This window comes from Mus pahari, chromosome 15, assembly GCF_900095145.1.
Source record: "Mus pahari chromosome 15, PAHARI_EIJ_v1.1, whole genome shotgun sequence".
NCBI lineage: Eukaryota > Metazoa > Chordata > Mammalia > Rodentia > Muridae > Mus > Mus pahari.
In genome coordinates this window covers 64,736,705-64,759,299 of record NC_034604.1, presented here as the reverse complement: position 1 = coordinate 64,759,299, position 22,595 = coordinate 64,736,705, and the positions used below count along the sequence as shown (strand labels likewise).

General features: G+C 38.2%; 1 protein-coding gene across 1 annotated transcript in view; it reads left to right on the top strand.

The window, feature by feature from the left end:
* Positions 1–22,595, top strand: part of Dcc (DCC netrin 1 receptor) — a 1,087,105-nt gene that overhangs the window by 1,009,100 nt on the left and 55,410 nt on the right. Inside the window, exons 24-25 of the mRNA XM_029546911.1 lie at positions 3,948–4,174; positions 9,959–10,075. Of these exons, the coding sequence (XP_029402771.1) occupies positions 3,948–4,174; positions 9,959–10,075 (344 nt within the window). The remainder of the gene's footprint in view (positions 1–3,947; positions 4,175–9,958; positions 10,076–22,595) is intronic.

The window sequence follows — 22,595 nt, the reverse complement described above, 5'->3', positions numbered from 1 at the left end:
CAGTCACTATTGGATTGGAGCAGCTGTTGTGTTCTACTTGATCCTATGATTGCTTGGGCAGTCTGCTAGGGACCTTGGGGGTGTCTGCTGAATCCGTGCCCTAGGTGGCCTGGTGCTGGTGCAGACCTGAAGGGATTTGTCCCCCTGTTCAGGCCAGTTCTCTACTTCCCTATTGCTGTCTCAGGTCCCGTGGGCAATTGGATTGGAGCAGATGTTGTGTTCTACTCACCAGTGATCCTAAGATTGCGTGGGCAGTCCTCTAGGACCGTGGGGGTGTCTGCCCACTCCGCACCCTAGGTGACCCAGTGCTGGCACAGACTGGAAGGGATTTGTGCCACCAAATTTGCGCCCTAGGTGATCCGGTGCTGGTGCTGGTGCTGGTGCAGACTGGAAGGGGCTTGTGCCCCTGGTCAGGCTGGTTCTCTGCTGCCCTAGTGCTGTCTCAGGTCCTGTGAGCAATTGGATTGGAGCAGATATTGTGTTCCACTCACCAGTGATCCTAAGATCATGTGGGCAGTCCTCTAGAGACCGTGGGGGTGTCCGTCCACTCTGCGCCCTAGGTGACCCGGTGCTGGCGCAGACCAGAAGCAATTTGTGCCCATCTTAAAGGTACATTTTGAAAGAAGGTTGTGTAACTGTGGGAAATGATATTTTCACATTGTGAGGAAGGGTTAAATGTGTGGCATTTCTTTATTTAACAGAAACATCAGATTTAAAATATAAGCAAACAAAAGTAAATAAATCAATTGGCAGTATTTTACAAGTGTTAGATTTGCCTGTTAACACACAGATCACCTCACCTCTCAACATGGCTGCTGGTTCAGTAGTCCTGAGAAGTTCACAGGCAGTGCCTCTGGCTCTGCTCCCATACTAGATTTTGGAAAGCTATCATTAAGTCTACCTGTGTTCAGGTTTAAAAGATTCTACTGCTGAAAGCCAGGAGCTGAGGGCTGCCATCACTTCAGCCGTTAAGCTATGGAGACAACAGATGGGCAGGAGGTCGGCATGATAGCTGCACTTTATAGAATTTGAAGACAAATTTCAGCAACTTTAGTTGGGAGCACCTGCTGGGTTTATTGCACATCTGCCACAGTGCAGGAGGAAAGGCTGGAGAGAAAGGAACACCGCTCAGCAGAAAGCTCCTCTCCTAGAATTAAAAAAAAAAAAAAAAAAAAAAGGAAGACATTGTGGAGAAGAGTTAGGATAAAGTAATTACTGAGAAACCAGACATACACGCACGCACACTCATGCACATGCGCAAGCACACACACAGAGGAGATGAACCTGGTTAGAGTCCTTTGGACTCTCATCTGCACTGAGATGGTCAGTTGAGAAGTGCATAAACATCTGAATCTGAAAAAAAGTCCCTCAGCAAAACTGTCTGCAACTATCAGGAACCGTGACTTCTTCCTACTTTGAGTTCATGAGTTACAACCAACCAAAAGCTGTTGCCTTTTTCCAGATTCGGAACCCCTAAAATTAGGAGAGACATGGTATTTGTTGCCATAGATTGATGGGGACTAGAGAATAAATGGTTAATCAAGTCAAGGCATACATTAAACCATGAGATAACAAGAATTCTAGATTTATTACTGGGACCATAAGGGGAAATTTTCATATATATATGAAAACAAAAGTAAATATATATATATGGCTATTTTCCAGAAAAAGGGTCTGAATTGTAGACCCTGTGGGCCTGCTGCTCACAAAAGAGTCCTAAAACTCAACTTATCTTTTTGCTTTAGCCTCCTAAATTCTGGCATTAAAGACTTGATCCATTTTAAAACAAAAACAAAATTTTTTAAAGATTTAATTTTAATTTCAACTTCTCTGTGTGTGAGTGTGTGTGTGTGTGTGTGTGTGTGTGTGTGTATGCACGCGTATGCTACGCTATGTATAGTTGCCCAGGGAAGTGTAAGAGGGAATCCGATGCCTTGAAACTGTAGATACAGGCCGCTGTCTGCCTTCCTGACTATGGCAATAGGGAGCAAACACCGGACTTAAAGATCAGCAAGTGCTTTGAACACCTGAACCATCTCTCTGCCCCTACTAGAAAATTTGGATCAGTTCTTTGTACGGCGTATTTAAGTATTGGGTTACCATGAGGAAGTGCATGGTGTCATCCTGAGTGTGGGATGTGGTGCTTCTCTAATGACAACCAAGGAGATGCTGAAGTTATTTAGCAGTTTGGTCTGAGAAAAAGAGAGACAACAGGGTGACCCTGCTAATCTTAACAATGAGAAAAAAAATGTATACTGCTACTAGTGGTAGACAACATATAGTTATGTGAGTGTTGCTGATCTGTTGAGGAGGGCAGGTAAAGTGTAGGACCGTGGATTCATGTGATGGAGGTCAGTTATTATTGCCTCAAACACCAGAAAACTACCCAGAATTTAGGTGCACACACGGATGGATACAATGTGAGGCTACTGTCATAATTCCAACTAAGCAGCTACTGAGAAGACAGTAGAGCTTTAAGCACACATTATTCCTCTACAAAACCACAAAGCAGCTATGAAGTCTGGAGTTCTTTTTCTCCTGTCCTCATCAGCCCTACTTCCAAAGGACAGAAAAGAATGCTGCAAGATTTCAATAAATTGTACTACCGAACATTAATTGGAAAAATATTTGCAAAGTTTCTAAGTTGGTAATTGAAAAGGCAAAGTCATTCCCAGTAGTTTTACGTAGGTTACAGTTTTTCATTATGATTAGCTTGTTTGGGGCCTGAGGAACGCCTCACTCAGTGAAGTGTTTGCTGCAAGGACATGAGGACTTGGGATGTCTCTAATATCCATGTAAAACACAATCCTTTTAGTTCAAGCCTGGGGAATGTGGAGACCGACAGATCCCTGGGACTTGTAGGCAAGGCAGCTTAGCCTAAATGGTGGTTTCCTGGATTCTGATGCAAAAACCAGGTAGACTCGTTTTGATGAATAACACCAAAGGTTAACTTCTGTCCTCTATGCACACAACTGCACACACACACACACACACACACACACACACACAGAGTTTGTCTTGGCCATTTAACAAACATTGTTACTGAGTCCTATCCCTGCAGTACACATGCAAAGAAACCCTACCACATCTCAATAAAACTCTATTACAAATTGGGGTAGATTTGGCCTGTAAGCCATGGTTTTGTGGCTCCGTGCTAAAGAGCCTAGTTAGTGTAAGCACCGTCTTAGTTTACTTTATACACAGACTATTTGAGTCTCAGTAACCTCACGGTATGATCATTACTGACGAAAAGGTATTAAATTTAGGATAGCTAAAATCTTACTGGACCAAATAATAGAAGTTTGAAATGCGTTTCCAGAGACGGGATCTTTCTTTCTCTTCTAATTTCAAAAGACAACTCGCATTGTGTTTGCGCCCAGAGACTCAGTGGCTCCAAGGCAAACTGTTTTACTCACCCAAGAATGTCCTCATGCGGCCTTTTGTTTTCAAATAGCAAACGTCCCAATTGCACATTAAATTATACAGCTGAGGCATAGACTTTCCTCTAAGCTCCAATCTTAGCTGTTGGCACAAATTCTGGCCTTTTTATTTCTATCTGCCCTTTCAAAGCAACTCGTTCATTTATCTCTGAAACAGATGTTGCAGTCAGGTACCTGATGTCTACCTCCAAAGATTGGCATATGGTTCCCTCCAACCCATTGTCACCTTGTGCATGAATCTCCAGCTGCTGAAGCTGGAGAAAGACTCCTGGCAGGCAGTGACAACCCTGGGGATTCAGCTCAGCGTCTCCTAGAAATGTGCTGAGGCTCTGGGGGGGAAGAGGAAAGACAGCCAGGACAAGTCTGCCAATTTGGGGGGTTTCATCTGATTCCTCGAGGGAGTCCTTTTGTTTCTTTGCTCTGCTTGCCACCTGAACGGAATGAGGAAAGATAGGACACACCATGGGATAGAAGCACTCACATCTACTCTCTCACTTCATTGCATAGGAAACGGGCCACACACAGTGTGAGCAAGAGGAAGGGCAGTCAGAAGGACCTCCGGCCTCCCGATCTTTGGATACATCATGAAGAAATGGAAATGAAAAATATCGAGAAGCCTGCGGGAACCGACCCTGCAGGAAGAGACTCTCCCATCCAGAGCTGCCAAGACCTCACACCAGTCAGCCATAGCCAGTCAGAAACCCAGATGGGAAGCAAAAGTGCCTCTCATTCAGGTAATGATATTCACTCTGGGATGAGAAAAGCCCACTGGGGGACTAAGTACTCTTTCTTTGATGGAGGTAGCTCCTGACACTTTGCATTCCATTGTGTGTCATCTATCAATTAAAACTAGCTGATGAAAATTTGGTGACACATCTGTGCCCTCTATCATCCTGCTGCCTGCCTTCTCTAATTCGAACAATCTGGAAGGTTTTTTTATAGTTTAGCAGTCATGCAGCTGGGGAATAATGATGTGAGGAGCCTAATTGGAGTGATCACATTTTCTGATCTTGTACAAAAGGGCTGTTTAGGCAATACAGTTTGAAGCTAGCCATACAGTTTTACACTCCTGAATCTCTGTGGACCATTACAAGATGATTCTCAATTTCCTGTCAATTCATTGCTCGAAATAAATTGCATTAGGAGCACCCGAGGAATGAAAACATCATTATTTTGACATTCATTACCATGGAGATCAACTGTCATCTCTAGTCGTGTTATTTTGTGATCCCTCACTAGACAAAGTCCTTCGAAAACTGTTGGTATACAGAGGCAAAGGAAGGGAGTACCAATTGTTCAATAGACTGCAGAATAATAATTGAAGTCCAAGGATCACTAAGAATTCAGTAAAGTGGTTCTAAATACACTGTTTTCTGCAGGTCATCAAGTGTTTGTTTTCTGGAAGTGCAGTAGCATGTAAGCTGATGACCCAGACATGCTGAATCTACTTGTGAAATGAGTGCCTACTCTTCTTAGACTAAATTAAATACCTTAGTCAAGTTAATGTGCAACTAGTTTTCTCAACTTTTTTTATTTCAAGAATTCTGAAACAAGGATTTTGGTCACTGATTTTTCGAGCATAGGCTGCATATTCCTCTCCTAGACTTTAAATCTAGAAGATTTAAGGGCAGCCTAGTTATGCTAAAAACAATAATCTAGAACCATTAAATTCTTTCAAATTTCTAGTAGATTGAAATGATAAAACAAGACAGAAGGTTCATGGTCTGTTTCAGAATCACCTTTATGTGTTTCCCCATCTATTAGCCATGTTTCCATTAGTATAGAGAAAATACCAGAATGATCGAACTATAAAGAGGAAAGGTGCTTCTGACTTACAGTGTCAGAACTTTTGGTCTATGGGAGCCTGGCCTTTTTGCTTTGAGTTCATAAGAGCACCATCAATCACAGTGAGAGTACAAGGCTCACCTAATGACAGACAGGGATATAAGAAAAAAACAACTCCTGAAGACAGAATGACTTCCCACAACTCCCTCTAAAGTTATTTTCTTAGCCAGCCAGCATCTTTCCAAATGTTCTCACATCCCAGTAGGCCCAACAGCTGGCTGTCATGTCTCTAATACATGGATTCTGGACTAACAGTCAAAAATCAACCCACAAAGCCCAGTCTTTCCTTTCTTTAGAGGCACATGAGAGAAAGGAGTGTCATAAAAATGAGAAGAGTCAAAAGGACTCCTGGAATTCTTCACTTCCTTTCTCTGTGGGGGCCCTAAGTAGCATCCAGATGCTACATCTCTCCAGATGTGCAAGTATGTATCCAAACACTTGTGGAATTCCTCCATTGCCTAAGTCTAGGCTACTAGAAATCAGCTCATGGCTCTCCCTGAAAAAATCACAGGTTCTTTGCTGCATAAAAGTACTTAGGCAGTTCCAGGAAGAGGAATCAAGCCTCAGTAACATTTCTATGACCACTTGACCCACAAGAAGTTCCTACATCCTTGACAAGACCAGCCATAAGTGATCTTATACTTCTGTGGGCCTTGCCTCCTTCTGTTACATCTCCCTCTGTTTAGACAGACATGAGAGGTCAGCGCTGCCACTGCTAGAAAAGGCTTCCTTCCATCTGCAGAAAGGAAAGCAATATTCTTGAAGGAACTTCTTCTTTCAGAGAATTCACCTTGCAGCTTAATTCTGGACTGGACACCAAGGGTGGCAGAATGACTTTGCGTCAGGGGAGGCCATTGCTTTCCAGGATGCTATTAACCCCCTTCTTCTTCCTATACTGAGATGGCGCTTCTAGCAGTTAAATTAGCTTTCTGTCTCTCAGTAAAGTGCTAAGGGAAGCTCAATCCCAGTGGTGGCTGTTTGCTCTGGAATGAGACGACACTTGTATCTGTTTTCCTTCGACATGTGGACAGCATTGCTTGAAGAGAAAGGAACTCTTGGCTGCCTTCTTTGCTTGTCCTTTTTAATGCTTTGTTGGGACTGGATCACAGGTATACCAAGCTTGGCCCAATGTCCCAATGTAGTCAAGGGTCCTGTTTCCTCTACTTCCTGAGTGCTTGGGAGAAAAGTGCATAGAATGTGCCACCATGCCCTAGGTTTATCATAAAGTTTCTGAGTAGGCAATCACTCCATAAGGAAAGATGAAAGCTCCAAGCTCGTCATTTTCATACATACATGATGCTTACAGAATCTCTACAATACACTTTGAGATAAGTGTTATTCTCCTCACAAAATAAATGAAGCAACTTAAGCAAGCATTAGTTTTTATAGTTAGCCGAGTAGGATATATAGAACAGTAGGTCATGGAGTCATATAGTTGCATATTCAGTACGGTAGTTTACGTAGGCAATAGTGTAGGTTATATTGCCAGCACTTTAGGTTATAGAGTCAGTAGTATAGTATAGGTTGCAGTCAGTACTGTAGGTTTTATGGTATTACTATAATTTTCATGATCAGTAATATAGTTTACATTGTAGGTCTCATGGCATGATAGGTTAGTAGAGTTAGTTAATATAGTTAATAATAGTTAATACAGTAGTACATAGCACCATGGTTTCATTGCCGGTATTGTAGGTTACAGTGTTTGTTTCATGGTTATTCCTGTAGTTTACATAGTCAGTACTTTAAGTCACATAGTACTACAGATTACATACTCACTAGTGTCGTTCAGTAGTTCCCAACCTACTTAATGTTGTGACCCTTTAATACAGTTCCTCATTTTGTGAAGACTCCCAAGCATAAAATTACTCCATTGCTACTTCATAACAGTAATTTTGCTATGGTTATAATTGTAATGTTGTAAATATCTGATACACAGAATATCTAACATGTAACCCCCAAAGGAGTCATGACCCACATGTTAAGAATCACTGCTGTGATTTATATGGCCATTGCTACATGTTACATAGACACTGCGGGTAATTCATATGGTCTGTACTGTAGACTACATATTCAGTACTGTGGTATACACAGTACTGACCCTCAAATCCATGCTTTAATGACCAAATAAATTTCAATAATATTATTTAATAATTTTATAGAAGGTGTTAACTTCTTGCCCATGGATGAAATTAATTCTGAATAAACTCAAAAAATCACTCCCAATGTTTGGATTTCAGCGACAGAAAGAGAAGTGAATTGAGCATTAACTGAACTAACATAAAATGTGTTTCATGAAATACAATTTCTCATTTGCTTTTCATAATTTTTCCACCTTTTCCATCCATTGTACTTAGGTGGTTTAAACCAACACTCCTTTTCCTCGGCCACACAAGTAGAATGCCTTAGTGGTGTCATTTATAGAAAGTAACATGGTAGATGTCATCATGCAGTGATGGCTCTCTTCTGCATAGAATGGGTTTCAAAACTCTCTTCACATAAAAAAAAAAAAGAAAGAAAGAAATACAAGTATTTGGATGTGTGTTATCTCCATGTTTAGATTAGAAATTACTCCTAGACATGAAACAAAGTACAACTGTAGTGGAGAAATCCTGAGGATTGGTCCCGAATTTTCATATCTCATGTGTAGAAAACTACATTTTAATGTTGTCACGTTTGTTTATTTGACTTAAAAAAGGGAACTAAGCATATGGAAAGACATCTTTTATAATGTAACTTTTATTGTTTGTTTTTAATTATCTGCATGTTAACTGAAGGTTTTAACGGGAGTGGGTGTGTTGGTGAGCAGAGGGAGGGGAAGGAAATAGGGGGGGGGGTTGGAGGGGAAACCAGAAAAGGGGATAACATTTGAAATGTAAATAAAGAAAATATGGAATTAAAAAAATCAAAAAGACAAAACAAAATAAAACACCCTAATTTCTCTAGCAAATAAGATATTGCTTTCAAAAAAAGTTAAATGTTCCAACCCTATATGGATAAATGGTGAATAATGTCAAATATTCTCATTAGAAAGCAAAAGTCCTGCTCAAAAGCTCTGTTGCATGCTCTACCCTCAGTAGGCGGTGCTCTTGGGAATTGTTAGGAAGTGTGGCCTAGAGGTCAGATGCCTTTGTTCATTAGAGATATGCTTTCCAGGGCTAAGTTGGACTCTGGCCTTCACCCCCCCCCCCAATTTCAGAAATGTGCTGCCTCTCCAGAGTCTAAAAGCAACAGGGAACTTAATTACGAACTCAAACTTCCAAAGCTTAAGCCTGTTAACTTTTCTGTCTGTAAGTTGATTGTCTGGTGATATTTGTTACAGTGACAGAAAGCTACACACAACAAAACAGCAAAAACATCTATGTGCCAAAAATTGTAGTGGAAAGACTTTGGTAGAGTTCTCAATAGGTAAATGCAATTCTAAATGGCTCATCTCTAGAATTAAAATGTTGCTGCAGAATCAGAAATATAAAATCACAGGCAATTAATGGTAGTAAAAGGTTCATCTACAATCTATGGAAAGAGTTCCTTAGCTGAATCTAGAATTACATTTTCCTTCATTATTTATTTATTTGTTGTTTATTTATTTATTTGTTTTCGAGAACTAATACATATAGTAGTAGATACTATTCTGGTTTTCATTTCCAGTTACTAAACATTACTTGGAATAATAAACATCAGGAAGCAATTGTATTTACTTTATATATCTCCTATTGATATTGTGCTTCCATTTTTGAAGTACCTTGTATTATTTATATTGACTTACAGAAAATGAGCTGCCATTCTACCAGGCTGAAAGTGCTAAAGAGGAAATTCCTTTCATTTTGTATTGTCAGAAAATAACCTGACTTTACCATTGTTCTTGAAGCACATTTACTGGTGACGCTCTGCAGATAACTTCTGCTTCACCAGCTCATCTGAGACTAGACGTTTTGTCACTTATGTCTTCCAGCATCTGAGAACTGCAAGCTATGGAAATCCCACTGTCATTCACATCACTGTACTTGGCCTAGGTTGCTATCTTCTCACTGTCTTCAAAATTACTGTTATTGTCTCTAATTTTCAGGAGTACATCAGCAGTGTATCTGGCGTAGATTTTTGCTGATTTGACTATGAATTTTCATAAATTTCTTTATTATAGAGGTATTTTTGTCTGTTGCTAAATGTGGAGAATTCTTACCTTTAAATATGTGTCAGTGCTAAAACTCCTTTTTTCAACTATTCTTTGTTGAATGTTTAGAGATCACATTTCTACGGAAGATAGGTAGTTTCTTTCCCAATATTTCCTACAAATTTTTCTTACCATCCAAGACAAATGCTTGGCACTTTTGTTGAAAACCATGTGGCTGTAATTGTGTTGGTTTATTTCTGGGCCGTGTAATCTATTCTACATGTTGTTTCTCTGCCAACACCACATACCAGATAGTTCTACCTATTATGGCTCCGAGGTATACTTTGGAGTCACATGTGATGATACCACTAGCTTTGTTCTTCCTACTATTTCTATTTTGCCATTACATCATGCTACTTAAATCTAAGAGATTCTCTGGTACATAGTGTCCTATAAGTGTAAAATCAAATTACTTATATAGAGAAATTTTTTAACTTAGAGAAAGCTATATTTATCTGGAAATTATTATTAATGATTTTATCATTGTTAATTTATTTACTTTTAGGTCAGGACACCGAAGATGCAGGAAGCTCTATGTCCACTCTGGAGCGGTCCCTGGCAGCACGCCGGGCCACCAGGGCCAAGCTCATGATTCCCATGGAGGCCCAGTCTAATAATCCTGGTCAGTATAATTTGGTACCAAAGGTAGAAAAAAATTAAAAGGCTTTCAGTTTGCACTGTTTTTTATAAATACCAAATCATCAGAAATAATTTCCTTTTATGGGATGATTACAGGCAAATAAGAATAACTGAAGATTGTCGTGAGTCATGTCATTTATAATGATCAATAATTATCGTTAGTATGTAATTATATCTTTAAATCCTCAGTGTTAGCAAACAGATGGCTACAATTCAAGATGTTATTTCTAATAATATGAATTTCTGGTTTAAAAAATTCAAAATGGCCATTGAGAACATTGATCTGATTCTATCAACATCAACATCACAACAGCTAAATTTTTCCTAATTTAGTAGGTCCAGTTTTCATGCTTACACAACTGATCTCAGTTAAATCGAGTGGTATCCGATATTCCCTTACTGGCCCCTCTTGGTGGAGGTTTCTCTCTCCCTCCTACATTTACTGAAGAAATTAGCATCTGGGGATCACTTCCTTTCCAATTACCTCCATGATCAATCTTGGTAATTACACTGTTCATGTAGATAATCCATCTGATTCCCTGAACTCTTAGTTCTTTATGGTACCTGCAATGATCTTGGCTCCTTCCCATGTCAATTCATCAATTCCACATCACACTGAACCAATGCTTGGTGTCGGTTTCTATAACCCTTTTTATCTTCATATTAGTTGTTTTCTGCTAACTTATTTTATTGCTCCAGCCAACAGTTCCTCTACACATATGGGACTGCCAATTCGTATACTCTCCCATAATCCCTCTGTACCCCATCTCCCATAGTCCTCATGGTTCCTGCGTTTTGTTTCATTTTCTATCTCATCTGCTTTGCTTCTCCATCACACCAGTGTTCACTTGAAAAGAAACAAAAATTCAACTATGGTTAAGATAGTAACTCTACCAATTAGTATTCCAACCCTTATCAATGGAATGTGTCTGGAGAATAATGCCAAGCTGCCTCCTGGGTACTTTTGACCACAAGGCTAGGGTTACCACTCATTTTATTCAATAAAATGAATGACACACTTTTTAAGAGTTCAATCCCTTCTTCACTAATAATAATTCTTGAAATCAGCAGTACAGTTCAGAGCATTGGCCTAACAGGCAATAGAGCTCAGACTTCAAACACCAACAGCAAACCCTGAGAGAGGAAGTAATAATTATCACCACCATTGTCATTGGTCTTATATCACCAAAAGAAAAGGTGTTGAGAAAATGATGCTCTTGTTGTTGCAACAAATTCAGCTCATGTGTGTATGTGACCATATGAAGATCATGTTGCTAACCCCATTGCTTTTGTATGAGCTTAACTATGTTTATCTCTTTCCCATGCTCCCACATAAAATTTCCTCCTTACTGTTCTTTGCAGTAGGCATGTAAACACTTACAATCTGTCCTACCCCCTGTTTTAAATCATCATTTAGGGTCATTTTTATACCAAATAAAACCCCAGTACCCAATTGCATAGAACATATAAAAACATAGAACATATAAAAGCATTCTCTTTTTCTACTTTCTGATGCTTGCTTTGATTCTGCTTTCATATTTGCTCCATAGTGAAACCCCGGTAGCTGTGTAGTTTCTTTTATTTTAATCAAACATCACGACAAGAAGCAACTTACAGAAGGAAGAGTATATTTGAGCTTATTATTCCAAGGGGAGAGTCCTTAGAGGCCAGCAAGGCACAGCATCAGGTGGGAAGAATAGGAAGCAGAGAGATGACATCTCCATTGACCCACAGAAAGCAGAGAGAGAAAACTGGACGCAGAAAGAATGTATGACCCTCAAATCGCTCCCTAGTGACATGTTTCTTCCAGTAAGGCCAAATTCCTTAAGCTTCTCAAACAGTACCACCAGCTGGTGACCAACTCCTTTAGCCTTTGAAGAATGGTTCTCACTTAATCTATCACTCTGGCTAACGTTGGCAGTGTATCTATGCCATCTTAAGTAATCAACTTTCAGCTAAATGTGGATTGAATTCCTCGGTATGGTGGGAGGAAGAAAGAGAGACATGTATAACACACAGGCATACACACAGGCACACATACACACACAGAGAGGGAGGGAGGGAGAGAGAGAGAGAGAGACAGACAGACAGACAGACAGACAGACACAGATGCCTTCCCCCTTGATTTGCAACATGTTGACTATATCTACGTTCCTTCCTCCTTCCCATTGGCTGTTCCTGCTCACCATCCTTCTCCTTCCTGACTTCTAAGACTCAGAGTGAGCTAGGACTCTTTCTTAGGGCAGCTGCCTCTATCTATGACAGTAACCACTGAGATAACCTCCATGGCCATAATGCGATGTAAATGCTGATGATCCTAAATTGTATCTCCATCGTCATCTCTTCCCAGAATCCACATGAACTTTCTTATCTACTGTCCACTCAGCTTCTCCAGATATCAGATTGGTACCTTAGCTGTGATCAAATCTGTGACTTTAGCTTTCCATAATTCCCTTTTCCATCTGGAGATCTGGTTGTGAAGCAGTTTTATCTTCTCATTTCCAGAAATGCCATTACTGTCCATCCTTTGCTCTCACCAGAAATACTAATTTCATTTTTCTATTTTGTTTGATAGTTTTAAATTTGTGTTTATTCATACATGTATCATCTGTATATGTGCATGTACAGAGGTCAGTAAGGAGCTTCAAATGCCTCAAATCTGAAATTATAGGTGTTTGTAGGATACCCGGATTGCTACATGGGTGGTGTGTCCCAAACTCTAGTCCTCGTAATTTTGAAGCAAATATTCTTTACCACCAAGATGTTGCTCTAGTCCCTTTTCATTAATTTATCCTGATATTCTCACATTCCAAATTCAATATTTTACTATATGTACTTCCTACTTTCATTGTATTTATCTGATTTCACCTTTTCTTCTCTAAGCTGCTTCTCTCACTTAATTTATAGTCTATTACAATATGCTTAAAATTCCCCTCTCTCTCTTTAGTTGTTTATCTTCTGGGTAGTTACCTATACAACAGTGTTCCAATATCCATATTAAATCCTGAATACATATAGAACAACACTTTAGTAATGTTCCATAAAGCTCCATATGGTCAGGTCTCTGTATTTATCTCTGACTTCACCTCTGTACATTTATCTCTGTAATCCACTACAACATGAACCCCTCCTTTATACACATTAGGTAGCAACATATACCATCTCAGGTATGTGTGTGTGTGTGTGTGTGTGTGTGTGTGTGTGTGTAGTATACCAGAACTGTTATGTGGGTACCGTGTCCCAAACTGAAGTCCTCATGATTTTGAGGCATATATATGAAACCAAAGATGTATATTGTCTTAAAATGAATATAGAAATGATTAGCTCCAGTTACCATTATGCTGGTGCACTGATAAGAGAACCAAGGATTAGAGAGATTAAGTAACTAGTTTATACAGCTAAGTAATTAGTCAGAGTTAGGACTGAATTAGGATTTCACTGTTCTCGCTGTTACTGTTCTCCCACTGCAATACTTCATTAATTTAGCATTTTCATTCTTACATCATTTCTACTACATAGGGTAATACTCTGTGTAGCTGTCATTTTCTAGAGATCTAATTGTTAATATGAAACTTCTATTTGAAGCCATTACTTCTAAAAACATAACTGTATTTCAGAAAGTTTAGAGACAATTAGATCCATATATATATGCCTTATTCAACAGGATATCATGTACAATTGACTTTTTTTCTTCATAGTAAACTAACCAACAAACAAAATAACCAAACACAGCACTTCAAACTCACAAATGTATTAGATCAAAGATGGTTCCTAACTGTTAGACCTTCATCTCTTGCCAAGAAAGACTGTTTGGCAGTTCATATCCATGTGTTTCTTCCCACTATCCTTTAAACATAACTCAGTAAAGAGCTACACCCAACAAAGTTTTATGTGCTTTCAAACACCAGAGCAGACATGGATGATGTGATAAATGCTCTGAAAGTTACTTAAGTAGAAATGATGGCTCACTTTTTCATATTTGAATAGCAGTGTTTATAACACTTTGTGGCATTTATTACATGGACTGCTACCTCATACACTTAGGTATTCAAGTCAAAATTCTCTCGTCTGTAATACTTTGTGAGTTATTTTGTGATAGGTATGCAACGTAGCTAATTCATCTTCAAAGTCACACATTGTATAGCTTCGTACCTTGTAAAAATCAGTACTCAGTAAATATGTTGTCAAATAAATGAATGAATAGATACATAAATTAAAAGGATGCCCCACTTGTGTGTAAGATTTCTGTTTGAGGGCTCATTTCTCTCAAGAATAGAGAGAAGATCGGACAAATTTTCCAGTATACTAAAGCCAGTTAACATTGTTTCAGACTGAGTAAATGGGTTTGAAAAGAAATATAAATCAAATGAAATTAATAAATATTGAAAGCATTTGATTGCCATTGACATGAAAAAGCTGGTTAATTTCAATTTCATTCATTCTTACAGTAGTATCATGGCATGATACTGTCCTAGCCTCACGCAGGGAAAAGAGCCTTGGCCTGCTTGAGAGCCTGTCTCCAGTACATGACTGTATAAATGGTGACTTGAGGGTATAGGGCTTCTTCCCAGATTAAGATGGCTTTCATGCTTGGCACTGTCCACCTCTTTTTAAAATGTATCCACCTCTTCTTAAAACCTTTCTTTGTTTTAAATTGCTTTGAAAGTATCATATCAGGTTTATAAATATGGTGCCAATCCTCTGCTCACTTTGTCCAGTGGTATCTGCTTCATATTCACACCTAGAGTTTTGAGTGTCTTTCTGAATAATGCAACTAATATTTTATAGTATTTTAATTTATGTTAATTGGACCTCACAATGACCCAAAACTGATTTTGCTATTATTTTAATTTTCTAATATTTCATTTACCTAGTTTCAATCTACTAAGTGGTTTAAAGTTTTACTATAATAAACTGGCCCAATTAGTCCATTCTTGGGTACACTCTACCTTTGTAGTATAATAAGATAATTTTGGACAAATTCAAAGTATACTTATCATATTCAGCTATAGCCAATCTTTCTTTCCATGAACAAGTACAGATTAATATTCTCATATCACACAAGAACATGCAGCCATAAAATAAATAAATGAAGTGATAAGACTATATGGAACATTTCAAAGACATAATGTATTTTTAAGACATAAATAGAATAGTAATAGATTTGTATGGTTTATTTTTATAAAATTTAAAGGCCAAATAAAGTGATCTTTGGTCTTAGACCTCCCAAGGGCAGTCAGTATTGAAGAAAGTTTATGAGTGACTGTAAAGAATGAAGATGCACACACTATGGCTGACACTCTCTCTCTTGCTCTGGATGGCAATTATTAGATATGTCACTTTAGAGAGTCATGAACCTCTATGATTAGCGTAGCCCAGCTTTTCCATACATAGTTTATACTGCAGTAAGAAAACATGATAAAACAGGATACATATTTTTAAAAATGTTTTCACATTGAATCATTACTTGTTCCTTGAAAATTATGCCTTGGTGAAATTATACCCAATAAAAGGTAATTACTTCAGTATGTGACCATAGTCAGTTCAAGAATAAATTCATAAGCATCTGATAAATAAAATATTCTAAATACGTCTATTGTGGTTGACAAATATATTAGGTAACCTTAAAATGCTAAAATTTGTAAGTTGCACCTTGGTAGATTTATGAATTTATGCAGTACAGAATATAAATTTTCTGATAGCCCCTCTGCATTTACTTGGTTTGTTGAGGTCTAAACTCTGTTACCAAGTTCTATATAAACCAAAACTATAGCATTATTTTAATTTCTAGATATATATATTAATATGGTTGCTTTTATGCTTAGGAAATCTTATTTTTCTGAGGTTACTTGTCTTTTTTATTCACATTTCTTACGATGTTTAGTAGTTATAGATTGTTTTTATAAAACCCCACTACAAAAGTGACATATAGAAAAAAGATTTGAATGGTTAGATGAGAGAGAGAAAGAGAGAGAGAAACAGGCACCTGAGGAAACTTGAAGTATGGCAAGACTATGAACTTTCACCCCTATGACATACTTCCTCCAACATAGCTCCACCTCTTTTTTAACTTATTTTATTAGATATTTTCTTAATTTGCATTTCAAATGCTATCCCAAATGTCCCCTATACCCTCCCCCCACTCTGCTCCCCTGCCCACCCACTCCCCTCTTAAAGGTTCTCCCATAGCCTCCTGCAAAGCGACCTGAAATTAATTTAAAACCAAATATCTAATCTTCAGAGGAGAATTTATCATCCAAACTACCATACCCCTGTGGCAAAAAGAATTGCTTGTTAGAAAAAATATAAATTAATCTGATGTTGTGTTTAAGATATTTAAAAGTAAAAGAGAGTTGCACTTTATTTAGTGGGTGGGCAATCGCTACTTGTTCAAGATTACACCTGTGGGTTGAAAATACTTTGCTTTTCATTGTTCCAAATGAGCCTCCACACAGTTCTCAGCAAAGTCCCCTGATGACAATGTGGGAAATTGGTCAACAGTCCAAATGGCCTGGCCCCCCAGTATTCTGTCTTTTTCCCGTTAGGCATAGGCTAAAGTCAACAATTATTACAGTGGCTAAAGTAGTATTTTAAATGCTAATGTTTTTTACTGCAATGAAAGCAGTTACAGAGCCAAATCAAGTCATGTGCTGGGTTTTCCTGTAGACGGGCTGTTAATATAGAGTGTGAAGACAGAGGGCTGATCAGTGAAGACTTTCCTGAGTAATACTAGTGAGAGTGAGGGCTTGCGAGACTTCGGTAAGGAAGAAGTTAAGTTTGCAATACTGCTTAGAGAAGGTCTCAGGTGAGTTGGGATTATCCTTTAGAGGTATTCCGAATGGTGCTAAGCTGGAGATGGCCTTCTGCACTTTAATGTTAGTAGTCTTTGATGCACCCTGGGATCAAGAAGTGGAGAAAAGATACTTAGCTTCTGTTGTTTGGTGGGAGTCTCTTTACAGTTCTAGAACTGTATGCACAATTGTGTGTAACTGTATGTGTAGCCATTCCCAGCTCACTTTCCTCTCTAAACTTTGGAATAGAGGGGACTATAGGAGAGTGTAGCACATGACCTGCAACATCACATCAGTAATACAACTCTAATTGCATTAATATAAGGTAGTTTGTTGGATAAAATCCTCTTTTTTTTTTTATTTTTATTATCTGATAAGAGAACACAATACAAAGCAACCTTTAATATAAAAAGGATAGCTCAGAAATATAGTGTAGGATATGGTAAAAAAAAAAAAAATCAGGCAAGGAAGGGTCTACAGTTTTCTTTTATGATAGCTTAAGGGCTGCTTATTGAATCTTAGCTTTCTAGAACCTTCACTAAGAGACTCCCATCATCAATGGTCTGCAGAATTCACTAACAGTGATGAAACTGAAGAAACTGTTGAAAAGTGAAATATAGCTTCAGGGAAAAATAAGATTTTTCCAACGTGGAGTTATATTGGCCTAGCTACAGTATCACTAAAGGTCTCGATCTACATTAGACACAGAGAAGGTGTCATTTAGAACAAGATAAATAACCCAGGTTCTGGGACATTTAAAAGAAATGATGAAGTCTTTTCTTTTCTCTATAATTGTTATAGTTATTATATTTCTCCATATAAATCCCCATCTTATGTATATTTATAAATCTGCAACTATTAGACATTTGTGGGTTATACAGATGCATTGCAACAAAAAAGACCTCAGATAAAATTCCTAATAGAAGAACATAAAGGTTGTAGAGATAAAAAAGGATAGCTCAGAGATATAGTGTAGGATATGGTAAAAAGAATCAGTCAAGGAAGGGTCTACAGTTAGGTAGGGGGCTTCAATTACATTCAGATACCACATACCCTATGATGTGAATGCATCTCTGCATATGCTGGGGCAGGCAGTAACCGGTGACTCCACAGCATACCTCATCTTATGTAACTTGTCTCATGTGCACTAAGAGTTTGCCAGCCACAACTAGTAAGACAAATGGTCTTCCCTTACCTCGGAAATGAAACCTCCACAACTTGAATCCAGAAATCGTTCTGTCATCCTAGTTCTAGTGTTTCTCATCTACAGGGAAAACAACTTTTCCTTTTGCTCTAAAAGTTGCACACAGTCATAAGCTCTTCAGGTTCAAACAGCAGGGTCAACAGTCCTCATTACCATGACAATTGAACTTGACTGTTGACACTGATACACTCTCCACTTTACAAATGAGGAACCTAGCATATCTTAAATGATTCGCTTGTTGATATATTATCATATACAATAAATTATCACAAATTTATCCATATAAAATAATATTCACTTATTTTATCTATTGTTTCTGAGTGTCAGGAAGCAAGAACATTTAAATAAATGCTTCTGGCTCAGAATCATAAGCTATCTTATAAAATTTCTCACAGACGTTTGGGCTGAATCCCAACCCTGCACCTCTATACCATTTCCTTCATAATTTGGCCAGCATCAGCTAAAGACATGGCACTTGCCTTACATGGACAGTGCTTTCTGCGATGACCAAGAAAAGGTGGGTGGATGTTCAAGAATGGAAGAAAGATGAAAATCCTTTTAGCCTAGTCCTGGCTAAAATGCCAACCCCCTCAATTCTCATAGTCACCAGACCAACCTGGGATAATGCACAGAAGAGGCTGAAAAAAGGTATCACAGAGCAGGGATGTCAGGTACTACCTTAGGTATGGCCTGTAAGGTCCACTAACAGGTGACAAACCTAAGTACCGAACCCAGATAGTTGAACTCAAGTATTTGGCCTTTTGCCAGAAGGTTTAGTCTAACTACAAAGCAGGCACTGGAGAGTATGCAGGCAAGTGCCATTTGTGATACATTTTTATCAGTGAAAATCTGAGCATCAGGGATAGGTTAGAATACTTACTATTGAGGACAATCGACACTAAATGTTCAAGTCTTCCAGATTATATATAGGTCATTGCAGACACATTATCATCAAAAGAAGCAGCAGGAGAAATAGTTTCACTCGAACATATTATTTTTACTGTTATATTCCCCCCCCCCCGTTCTCCTTAAACAAATCTCTCAATTCAGTCATGTATCATGTTGAGAGATATCTAGAGAAGATTTGGTTCTTAAAACTTACAGCATTAAATTCAAGTCTTCACAGTAGAGTTCCTTCCTGTAGGTTGCACCTAGTGATAACATTTTTAAGACGGTTGTAAAAGTTCCCAAATGCCACAGTGCCTGTTCATGGAGCTATGTATTTGCTGAGGAAATTTCTACTTGAAAACTCCCTGTGCATCAGTGTCAGACATAAATTCAATTGCCAGCAAGCTGTGTCAGAAGAGACTTCTTGTCATATTTGGCCACAGAGTGGAGATTTATTGAAACTGAAAGATAGTATTGCTCCTTGAGCTGTTGTACATAAATAGTCTAGTGAATACTAAAAATGCTGTGTGTATGTGTGTGAGAGAGAGTATGTACATGTGTGTACATGTGTGTGTGCAAGTGCACATATACTTCTGTCTCTAAAAGCTAATATTTTTATGATATTTTATTCAGCTTATATTAGGTTCATATGATCTACACACACACACACACACACACACACACACACACACACACACAGCAATAAACACATACACGTACCCACATAGCAACCTCAGACACACTGAGGATTTAACCCAGGTATTTCTGCTTGCTAGACAAGCACACTACCATTGAGTTATATAGCCCCAGTGTAAGCTTAAAATTTTCACAACCTACTTTAATAATGGTTCTTAAATGCTTTAACCCGCCTTCTAGCCTATCATCCATCAGAGATAGTGGAAAGAAAAGGTTAATAGGACAAAGAAGGATGTGGACCTGTTTAGAAATAGTTGTTTTGGAGTGATTCTGATCTTTGCTGTCAGGATATCAACAGTTCAGTTCACATGAATCAGCAGTGGTAGCTCAACCCCCCTCATAAACATTAATTCACGAATCAGCAATGGCCGTTCCATCCAGAAGAAACTGAGAGGTCCTGCCAATTGACAAAAGTGTGTGGAAGTGGCAAGAAGCTTGTGGAATGTTATGAGTTTCTCCCTGTGAAGTCACAACAAATGATGATCAGCACACAAAGCAAGGTGAACAAATACCACAGCATAATCCACTGTTGTGCGATACTTACACACTTTCCAAACATAATATGTCCTCTCAAGTGTCTGCTCCAGTAAAACATCGCATGTCCTTTTCCAGGCAGCTTCCAGAAAAGCACCATGTGTCTGTTCTCAACAAAACATCCTCCCATAACACAGTTTCCAGAAAAATATCACACGACACAACTGGATATACAAAGAAATCAAATTTCCCTTTTTTATTTTGAAACAAGGTTCCACTAAGTTGCCTGGGATGGTTTTGATTTCATTCCATAGTCCAGGCTGTCCTCAAACTTAAGGTCCTCCGATCTCAGCTTCCTGAGTAGCTGTCATTATGAATGTGGAACTCCAGGTCCCCAATAGGGTCATGATTTTGTACTAATTGTCTTACAAATAAATGTCAACAACTTCTGGTGTCTTCAAGGATACATCATAGGAGCTAATGTGACAGATCCACAGTAAAAAACTCATAGTGCAAAGAATGTAAATTCAGTTCACAGCACTTACACTTTGTGTGATTCACAAAGGTCTATAACTCTAGTTCAAGGGGAAAGCTGACACCCTGGCTTTTGTCTGTTGTGAGAGAACAGTACTCGGATACTGATACCTACACGATGATGCACACACAAAGAGGATACAATAAATAATTTTTAAAAATATTTTCAAAAAATTAATCAACGGCCAAAATATCTAAAAACCAAAGCCATGATTTACTAAATGTCTTTGGTTATATCAGGAATTAAGACAATAAGCATTGTTGACATGTAAAATCACAACAAATATATTATTTGTCAAAACTTCATGCTTGTAAAACCTTTCTACCATAGTGAGCCTAAACACAAAACAAACTTCTTGGTCTTAAAGGCCTGAGGGGTTGGAACCTAATCTCAGTCCCTCATTGTCTCAATTTCCCCACAAAGATTCTATAGCTTGTTGATTTCTTTTAATTTCTCTATACATTTATTTGTTCTCATACCAGAAGATCTTTATAAAATCTCTTCTTTCAAATGGGGCATTAGATATTAAATCATAAAATTATTGATAGAATTATAATAATCTTAGAACATTATTCAGAAGGTATGTACAGTTAGAGGGGGGGTCCTGCCGGTATCTATGATGATTGTTGCAACAATAACATGTGAATAAAAACAGTCAATGCAAATTAACTATAAGTCACTGATCAGATTTAATGGCTGATCAATGACTGTCTGATTGATCAATCATATCAAAAAGAACCAAATTAACTGCTTCAAACACTAAGATTTTGAACCTTGTAAAGAGATTTCATATTCTTTTATGTTTGTTTTGTTCACAAATGCCTTAATTCTGTTTTTTTACTGGTGTTATTAGTAGAAGTATTACTATGGTAACTATTCACTCAAAGACATGAAGTAATATGACTGATGACCTCAAAATTCTTCAATGGATTCAAATATCAAAAGTACAAATAACAGACTAGAAAGTTCTTTTATGATTCACCTGAAGAAATGAGGCGTTTTCTATCACTGTTTCTTGAGATACACAAGGAATAACAAAATTATAACTTTCCTTTGTTAATATATGGGTAATCTTTGGAACTTCCATCTGTCTTTAAACTTGTTCTTTGTTTAAAGTTTTAAAGTTCATTTTAAAAGTTTGCCCTTTTCTGTAACTGTCAGCATGTGTGTTTTCTACAATCACAAATTTATGCAGAAAGTTTATGGAGACATTGTCATTTATTATTCTCAAATGCTCTTTAAAGCTCTTTCTAAAATAATTTGGAGAAATGGTGCATTTTTGCCTCTACATTTTTTAAAGAAACAATTCAATGTTTATTCATTTTTTAAAATTTTATGTGCATTGGTGTTTTACCTGGACATATGTCTGTGTGAGAGTGTCAGATCCCTTGGGACTGGAGTTGTAGGCAGGTGTGAGCTGCCATGTGAGTGTTAAAGATTGAATGCTAGTTCTCTAGAAGAGTAGCCAGTGCTCTTAACCACAGAGCCATCTCTCCAGCTCCTCATTTTGCATTTCACATGTTTTGGTTCAACTCAAACTTCTGCATAAAATTGCTATTGGTTCCCTCCTCACCACCATCCTCCGTGGAATGCATGGCAAGGCCGTCCTTTCAGCAAGGCTTTATAGTATGAAGCTTTATCCTTGAGTGAGTGTCTCAAATTTCCTACTGCCACAAAATCATATGCAAGCATCACTAATTTCTGAGATTTATGGCCTTTTTATTCCAGCGTTATTTCTATTGATTATTTGGGAATTTCACATCATACATCCAAACCGTATCATCACTTCCCAGTACTCCCAAGCCTGCCCCACTACCTTTCTGACCTCCCCTGTTTCAAAGAAGAAGAAGAAGAAGAAGAAGAAGAAGAAGAAGAAGAAGAAGAAGAAGAAGAAGAAGAAGAAGAAGAAGAAGAA